The sequence below is a fragment of the Sprattus sprattus genome (genome assembly GCF_963457725.1).
Source record: "Sprattus sprattus genome assembly, chromosome: 1".
Taxonomy (NCBI): Eukaryota; Metazoa; Chordata; class Actinopteri; order Clupeiformes; family Clupeidae; genus Sprattus; species Sprattus sprattus.
Window position 1 is genome coordinate 67,952,227 of NC_137920.1, and position 8,723 is coordinate 67,960,949.

Below are 8,723 nucleotides of genomic sequence, written 5' to 3' on the forward strand. Positions count from 1 at the left end.
GCTGAATGGCTACTCCTCAAACATCAAATGGCTTCACTGGAAATCAGGGGGGCCTCTGTATGTGGTTGCAAAGGCATAAGGACATGTCTAACCTGTGAGAAGACAGCTGGTAAACTTGGTTTGACAGCGAATGAAATTGGAAAGGTGCATTTGTTTTACATGACACACGTCGTGACAGTGATAACTAGCCAGCAAACTTAGATATCGTTAGCTAGCAGCGTTCATGTAAATGTACCTTAACTGTTATTTCCATGTCTTTATTCAGGGCTCACAAGGATTTACATACAATCCCTTATCAAAACAGGCCATAAGATGTGTGAATGGGGTTCAAGAATCATTTCCCTTCCCTGGAGTGTTTTTATGGGAAAACTTCGTTACTGAGGAGGAGGAGAGGGATCTGGTGTCTAAAATGGATAAAGACATTTGGAGAGAATCACAGTCAGGCAGGACGAAACAGGTTAGTGGTTTGATTATGCGTATTGAAATATCTATAGCATACAACACTTTTTCAAACCCGGTTTTATGAGCATATTCCGGTCCCGTCATACCAATTTGCTATCACACACCTTTTTGTTTGCTATGTGTTCTTACTCTGTTTCAACGTTTTAATCCCCCAGGATTTTGGTCCCAAAGTGAACTTCAAAAAGAGGCGTGTACGTGTTGGAGGCTTTTGTGGCCTTCCTTCGATAAGTCAAAAACTGGTGGTCCGAATGAATCAAGAGCCCCTGCTTAATACATTTCAACCAGTGGAGCAATGTAATCTGGACTATAATCCTCAAAGAGGGTCCTCTATTGATCCTCACCTTGATGACAGCTGGCTATGGGGAGAACGACTAGTTACCATCAACTTACTCTCAGATACCATTCTTACAATGAGCCTGGATGAAGGATGCGGACAGTTTGATCAAAGGGATGTGAGTGTTTATGTTCATCTCTCTCGTAGGTCCTTGGTTGTGCTCTATGGTGAAGCAAGACATCAATGGAAACATGGAATCCATAGAAAGGACATTCACAATCGCAGAGTGTGTAGCACATTCAGGGAGCTTTCTGCAGAGTTCCTACCAGGTGGAGAACAGGCGGACACAGGCTCACAACTTTTGGACATTGCCTCAACCTTCCATGGTGTTCCCCTGTGATGATTTATTTCATCATTATACTCTGGATGGGATTGTGGCGTAGGCTTAATATCAAGGTAGTCAACAGGTACTCTGCTGCTTTTTGAACACATTTGATTGGAACCTTTACTGAAAGCCTGGTTGCCCCGTAGATTGTGACAATAATCACCAAAGAAATCATAAAATATGCATCTGCCTTATAATTGTTGTATAATAAAAAAATATTCTAAAGTGTAGGTATTGTTGGTGTGTACTGATGTTAAATACTCAGTTTTTTTTGTGCACTGGAGTGTGATCTCAGACAATGGGTTCATGCAGGTAAATATTATGCAAGATTTAACCAGTAAGGTAACTATATATAGCTTACTTGTCAGTCAAACGGAATGAGAAGAATGACTGACTACCAGGAAAACAGATACAAACCATGTAGTTTTTAAACTCCCTTGCAGATGTTCATCTGGTTAGCAAAGATAGCCTTCAGTAACCCTCAAAGGCCTTCATAAAAGATAATAATCCATGACTGTAAACCAAGCTGTGTTTATAACAGAGTTGAACAGTCTATTTGGGACATGGGGGCAACTGTACTATTAGTAGTTTAATTGTTCAACTGCATTTCCCAATTAAGGGTGATTTAGAATTGTATACATTATTTATGAATGAAAATATGGTCTTTGGTTAGGGAGCGTTTATATGTTTCAAATAGGCTACTTCCGTTGATAATTTTCTGCAAAATCTCAGGTTGCAGGAAGCATAGATATCTTATCTATGGCAGGAAGAGTTCTGTTTGGCCACATTCAAGATGGCGGAATATGGGTGTCTTCTATATATATATGTGTTTCCGGGGTCAAAGGTTGCATAGTTTTCCCGGGAAAGTCGTTCATCCTCTTGTGCGGGTAACAACGTTGTAAGTACATGTTTTACGTTCACAATAATCAAATGCTACGACTTCACCGAATCGTTAGTTATAAGGGAATGGGAGTTTGCATTTCGGATGGCGTGGGCATCCGTTTTGTCCGATGTTAATAAAATAATACATTAGGGATTTGAAGTAAACTTCTAAAGTAACGTTAATGTCTGGAACACTTGTTAGAGATGAGATGATACCAGAAACTGATAGATAGATAAATGGATAATCAAGGTCATCCAGTAGCTTATACACTTATAACTTAACTCACACACATACACATGAATCACAATAAAAACAATACACATAGGGAGAACATGTACACAGGGAGTGGGGTGTTTGCAGGTAGAGGATAAATATGGCCCTATATAACATTATGCATTAATTGTGACAGTGTTGAAAGTAGTGCAAGGAGTGCAAAGAGTGTTAATGTGCATGTATGGATAGTGCAAATAAAGTACTGTGCTTGTGTGTGTGAGGATAGTGCAAAGTGATATAAATAGTAAAGTAAAAGTAAAGTCTGTCCAAGGGGCTAGTATAGCCAGTTTAAGGGTGGGCAGTGGGATGGAATGGAATATAGTGAGGTGAGAAGAGGAGGGCAGACTGAGGTAGACTCATGCAGAGAAGTCCATCTCCCTCCCCCTCCCCTTCTGCAAACTGCTGGCAGATAGGACATGCATGATACTAAACAGTCGTTTCAAGAGAGATTCTTTGATACCAGTAAATTCAGCAATTATTTGGGTAGTTTAATTATACAGAAAATGAGGTAGTTTCTGGCCACTTCTATACATTAAATCTAAAAATATTCTGTCAAATCGTGGAACTGTTTTTCTGAAAAATTCCGCAATGTTATCACTAGCCTATCACGTTCCCATGTTATATGGGTATTTTAGTTTATTCCAGTAAATTATGTCAGTGTCATCTTGGTTTCTGTCATATTTCTGCACATGTATCGTTTCACATATTGACAAGTTTGCTTGTGCTAACCTTGGGTAGACGAAAGATTATTCACGCGTACAGGAAGGTAACAGGGGCAAGACTGAAGCTCTCCCAGCAAGACATTTAAACGTGTTAATTGCACAGTTATCCCCTTTTAAAGCAATTCACGAATGTTCCTGCTATTCCAAGTGGACAATCGAGTGCCACACCCCTTCCCATTCACTATATAGCAAGTAACAACCTACTCTTCTCCTGTATAGTCACTCAGCTTCCAGCCATGGGCAAAATAACAGAACAAGTCCTCTTTGAGAAAGGAACCCCCAAAGCAACAGACCTTGAGCAGATAAAAAGCCTAAAGTAAGTAATGTATTTTTATTTATGTTTGCTGTCCACTGTTCTATATTATCCAAATAATTCATTTTAATCATAACCTTTATCTTATTTTTATAAACTTGTGTTTATTTGTGCCATAGGCAAAACGTATCAGAAACATAACTGATGGTTTCTCTTTCAGTCTGTCACAACTTGGTTTAAAGACCAAAGATTTGCAAGTGCATCTTCTTCTGTCAAGATGCACCAAGCTGGAGAAGCTGGACCTCTCTGGGAACCAGCTGCAGGAGATGCCTGTGGGCCTATGGCTTCCCTCCTTGCGAGTTCTCGACTGTTCAAACAATGACATGGAGGACATCACCTCCCTTCGGTCCTTAACATCATTGGAAGAGCTTAATCTTGAGAACAACATTTACCTCACTGTAAGAATCATATTTGAATCTTACATTTTTCACGGTGGTCAATAATGTACAATGATTGTTTCCAGTTGTATTTTGATGATTCACTCTTTCTTGAAAATGTTCACATTTTAGATCAATGATCAGCATAAGGCCATATTCCTCCTGCCCAAACTGAGAATTTTCAGTGGAAAAGACATTGGCCCATTGGCTAATCATATCCGCCATGTCACTAGTGGGATCCTAATGAAAAGGGTAAGGCTTTCTGTGTTTTTTCAGTATTTTATAAGGTGTTGTATTTCAAAGTGTCCATTTGTACATCTTCAGCTATCTTTAATTTAGGTTTAATTACATTTAATTAGGTTGTTGAAATCTGGGAGGGAAGTTTTGGACTTCCTAATCCACCAACCACTGAGAGCCTGGCCAAAGTTGAGAAGAATTTTATCAATGATGCTTGTTTTCGAGTCAAATATGGCCCCAGCTCCCTGAGCCCTTATACAAAATGGAGGGTAGGTGTTTTCAACTGGATCTTTGCAGCAAACATATTTTGGTTAAATGAATGTGTGAAAAACTAAAAAATAAATCGTTTAATGCAGGTTTTAAGTGTGTTTTTATGGATTTTCCAGGTTGAGATGATTGCAAAGGAACATTTCCACTCACTCATTCAGACAAAGGAAAAGGACAATACTCCAAACACACCCACTGGCATCAAAGACAATCAGGTATATCTTGGACCAAAATGAAATTACTTTTCTAAGGCTGTCCAGATGTGTTAACTGGCACGATAACTTAACAGTAACTACATATTTTCATCTTCATTAGGTTGGTTTGCAGATTACTCTCACTCCAATTAAGAGAATGTCTACAGATGTTGAAGCTGACAGACAAACAGGATGTACTCCGAAAAGAGCTAGATTGTCTGCTACAACTCCCACAAAGGCCAGTCCCCGAAAATCCAGCCGCCTTACGAACACCCCACAGAAGGCTGATCATCCTGTGGCCAGTCCCGTCAGAAATGCTGTAAGGAATTTGGCCACTCCAACAAAACAACAGAGGACCAGCCTGAGGGAGATTGCGAAGACCACACCACAAAAGAGGCCAACGAGAACCCATTCCAAGACGACAGAGACCGACACCCCTGAAAGAACCATCAAAACTCAGAAAACCGTCTCAGCGGTGTGAACCTCTTATTTTTACTTCCTGCATTTCAAATGTGACAGTGGTACCAGGGCCAGTGGACTGCAAAGGTTAATGATGTGGTTGGGATCTCTGAGTGTAACATAGTCCCCTTTGTTATGCTCACACATTCCCTTGTTTTCTTTTTTTGCATAGTAATGAATGTTTGACTGTTCTTTAATGGGGCTCTTTACCTACTGCTGTTTCAGGAACCGGTGTGTCTGCAGCCCCTCCACGTCCTGCAGTGCCACAGCAAACAGGACAACCCCGATGACTTCCAAACCCAGATCTGGGCCTGTGCCTTTGAGCCTGCAGCAGATAACAGTGGTCAGTGCAACAAGACTTATAAAGCCAGTGATCATACAATTTAATGTAGAAATGATTTCATTTTCACCCCAAGTCCCTAAGTACTTTGAATGTTTTGGCTAGTGGGGGTGGGCACAGTAAACGATTAACAGTCTAACATATGGTTTGCTCTGGTGTTTCTAGATGGCGGTAACTGGGACAGTACGGTAGCCACCTGTGGAGGCGAGTCTGTTTGCTTGATTGACTGTGAGACGGGCCATGTGCTGAAGAAATACAAAGTCCCTGGCGAGGTTTGGCCACCGATTTTCCTTTGCATTGCCTTTGTTGCAGCCACTAGGTGGCGTCTGCATCCTCTCTTGAACTGACACGCCATTATATGAAATTAAATGTCCTAATTGTATTTAATGTATCTTCCAGGAGTTCTTCTCTCTGGCCTGGTCATCACTGCTGATGTCTGTGAAGGGCGGTGTGGCACGGAGCTGCAGCATTTTGGCTGCGGCGGGGAAAAGGGGTGTGGTGAAACTCATCCACCCAAGAGCCAACTTGGCATTTGGAGAGTTCCGGGCAAGCCGGCGAGCCACTTCCATCCTCCGCTTCAGCCCCCGTCAGAGTAGCTACCTTTTCAGTAAGTGTGTAGGAGAGTCCCCTGTTCTAAATATATCTAAATATATATATATATATGTTTTTGGCTTAAATGTGTGTGATAAAGCACATTTTCTCTGTGACTTCTTATTCATAGTTGTTAAAAGCAGTCGCTTTGCTTCATGATAGCTTTTTATAATACATTTTTTTTATTTGTTTTTTAATTGAACACCCACAGTTAAGCAGGCACTATATGGTTCAGGTTCTTAGGATGTTTACATTATATGAATGTATCTAAATTAGCACTGGCTTCATCTCTGAATAAACATGTTGTTTGAACCCTGAAATGTTATTCAGCTGGGGGATATGACAACAAAATCTCCTTGTGGGACATCGGTGATATAGACCAAGACTACAACTTCAAAGCCAGGTGAGTTGGCAGTGATTTTTGTTCGTTTTAAATTCATCCCCATAATTCCAGCTGTCTGCATTCCTTCTAATTTGACCATATCATGGATGATTTTCTGGGAATTAAGCATTTGAGGCTTACTTATTTGTGTGTGTCATCAGTAAGCTCCTGGTCCTGGAGACCTCCTCCACCCCACTGCACCTCGCCCTGCCTCCACTCTCCGCTGATAAACATCTCATTACGGCCTGTGATGATGGCTTGCTGTGCTTCAACATTCAGCTCAATACAAACACACAAAAAAGGTGAGGGTTTTAGTCGTTCGGCAAAACTAAGCACTGGGAATATATTAAGACTTTTTAAATACCAGTGATTCTTAAGATGTGTTAAAGCTGAGGGAGATAAAGTAATGGAAGAATTATACAACGTGTTGAAAGCTCCAGTACCTCATGCTTTGAAGCAAATATCTACTTTAAGATTGAAACGTTCACATTGAGTACTGCTAACTGGCTTGTTGTCATTTTCTTAGAACAATGCAGATGGAATTCACATTTCCTGTTTATGGCAAGAAAGACAAAACCAACAATTATCGCACAATAGATGGCCTCTGTTTCCTGTCAGATGATGTTGTGGGTAAGTTGACTGCGGCTTGTCTCTGAAGCATGCCACGCTGAATGCTCATTTTCATATGCCATTCTGAAAGCTTCAAGTCATTTGTAGACATTGTAATTGTAATGTAAATTGTCATGTAAATGTAATTATTCTTCTACAATGACAATACGCAGCATCAGTGTGTCTTTTGTGTCCTTGCTTGGGCTGCCTGAGGGTTATTGGCCAATGGCTGTACAGTGCTCGGCAACATCAGAGCATTGCCATTGCCTTTTTAACACACTCTCCGTATGCTCAACCAGCTTCCAAAAGCCACATGCAAGGCTCCATCTATCTCTGGAGCTGGAGCCAAACACTGGCTTCATCCTCTGGTAAGAAGAAAGTGTCGGCAGTGATTCTCGCAGAACTACAGTGGTCCAACACAGAAGTCCCCTACCTGTCACTCAACACCTGTCCCAGTAAGTCACATCATTTAGCGTACATCTTAAAAGGGACAATGTTTAAAGGGACAATGCTTTTTCAGTACTATAGGTATACTGTGTCTCCACATTTTAATAATGCATGAAGAGTATGTAGACCACAACCATCACATCTATAGATATGGCTTTGATATGAAAGAACAAATAATACATTTGAATACTTAAAATTTAAATGCATTTCTTAGAGCATTCGTGGGGTGATTTTCCACCCTGTTTCCCCTAAAGGCTGATTTGTGCTTCTATCAGAAATGGCGTCTGAGTGTCCGCCTGGACATTTAAAACAGTTCATTGTCTGTGGTTGGACAAGCCACTTTCTTAAGTACAACTGACCAAAATGCAAACCATTTTGGCAACAACAGGCTGCATTTTTGTATTGATTTACAGTGCTCACATTCCCATTGGCTTCTATTAATTTACTCAGGTTTGGAATGATCTCAACTCTTTAAATTGTAACTGATAAGCCTGGCAGTGACACATTCAAATCCTGTTAAAATGTACACAGATGTTTACCCAGCCATAGATGGCGATGTTTCATTCTGTAACAGCAGAGACACTCAGCAAACTGAAAAGAAAAACAGGGGCCTGTCTGTTTCAGTAGCTCTTACCGTATTGTTTCAATAGCTCTTACTGTGCTGTTTCAAGATTAAGGTATGGATATTTTATAATTAACTTAATTTTACTTAATGTTCAGACGTTTACTTTCCTTGACGTTCAGACAAGCAATTGGTGAAGTGCAAGGCACGGGTGAGAAAAAAAGGCAGGCATATTTGAACTACACAACTAGTTTTATAGTAGGAAGCAAGGTGTCTTTTTTGTAGCTTAATTTGTCAATATGTTTGTGACAAGTTCTGTCAGAAGTACGTCCTGATAATGCTGAAGCAAGGCTTTGCATTTTCTTTCTGTTTTGCTATGTTTAGCATGATCTTAATTTCATTTTTACCTTCAGGTCACGGTTATGTAGTTTGTGGAGACGAAAAGGGAAGACTGTGGACGTACCACGTGACAGACCATATGAAGGCCAACTTTAAAAGTGGGAAAACTATTCCAACAACAGAGGTATGGTCCATCAATTAATGAGATTATCTACATTATAGATGTTAACTACAACTTAATTTCTGATATTAAAGAAATCAAACCACACCAGTAGCAATGCAGTAGTCAACCGCACGTACCACGCAAGGCACTTGAAAGAGAGTGATATATTTGAGAGGGCTAAATGGAATAACCCTCCACATGTCTGAGTAACAGTTATTGGTTCCTTGTTGCAGGTTCTAGAGTGGCCATCACCTGTCAGAGCTGGACTCGGTCCAGTGGAGGGCCACTCTATTAATTCTGTAGCGATGACCCAGAACATGCGCTACCTGGTTGCCCTCAGTGACAACAACATGGTTGTGGTGTGGAAAAATGCTGCTTCCTGACAGTCGAAGAGTGGATACTGCCGTGGATTCCCTCCTACATCCCATTTGCACACACACAAAC

The 8,723-nt window shown here is 40.8% G+C and overlaps 2 protein-coding genes across 3 annotated transcripts; both read left to right on the top strand.

Annotated features, from left to right (window-relative positions):
• Positions 1–10: 10 nt before the first annotated feature.
• alkbh4 (alkB homolog 4, lysine demthylase) lies at positions 11–1,349 on the top strand. 2 transcript variants are annotated; one of them, XM_080835205.1, is made up of 3 exons: positions 11–144; positions 266–457; positions 618–1,349. In XM_080835205.1, exons 1-3 carry the CDS (start codon positions 28–30, stop codon positions 1,134–1,136), a joined length of 828 nt encoding a protein of 275 aa, XP_080691331.1. In that variant the 5' UTR covers positions 11–27; the 3' UTR covers positions 1,137–1,349. The 2 variants fall into 2 exon arrangements, with proteins under 2 accessions (XP_080691331.1, XP_080691332.1); XM_080835206.1 differs by having other exon boundaries at positions 16–144; positions 305–457.
• A 1,779-nt stretch (positions 1,350–3,128) lies between these two features.
• lrwd1 (leucine-rich repeats and WD repeat domain containing 1) lies at positions 3,129–8,662 on the top strand (the record flags this gene model as incomplete). Its single annotated transcript, XM_080840062.1, is given in 16 exon segments — positions 3,129–3,174; positions 3,177–3,315; positions 3,473–3,710; positions 3,822–3,941; positions 4,049–4,195; positions 4,313–4,408; positions 4,509–4,862; positions 5,072–5,189; positions 5,352–5,458; positions 5,586–5,793; positions 6,108–6,180; positions 6,321–6,461; positions 6,686–6,789; positions 7,068–7,223; positions 8,191–8,300; positions 8,513–8,662. Coding segments are annotated over 16 exon segments (2,307 nt in total).
• Between the last annotated feature and the right edge of the window lie 61 nt (positions 8,663–8,723).

Bases quoted from the DNA above. Each gene is read 5' to 3' on its own strand.
- alkbh4 (XM_080835205.1), top strand. From the start codon at position 28: ATGGCTTCACTGGAAATCAGGGGGGCCTCTGTATGTGGTTGCAAAGGC. The intron at 145-265 runs GTGCATTTGTTT...GTCTTTATTCAG, and splicing joins CAGCGAATGAAATTGGAAAG to GGCTCACAAGGATTTACATA. The intron at 458-617 runs GTTAGTGGTTTG...TTAATCCCCCAG, and splicing joins AGTCAGGCAGGACGAAACAG to GATTTTGGTCCCAAAGTGAA.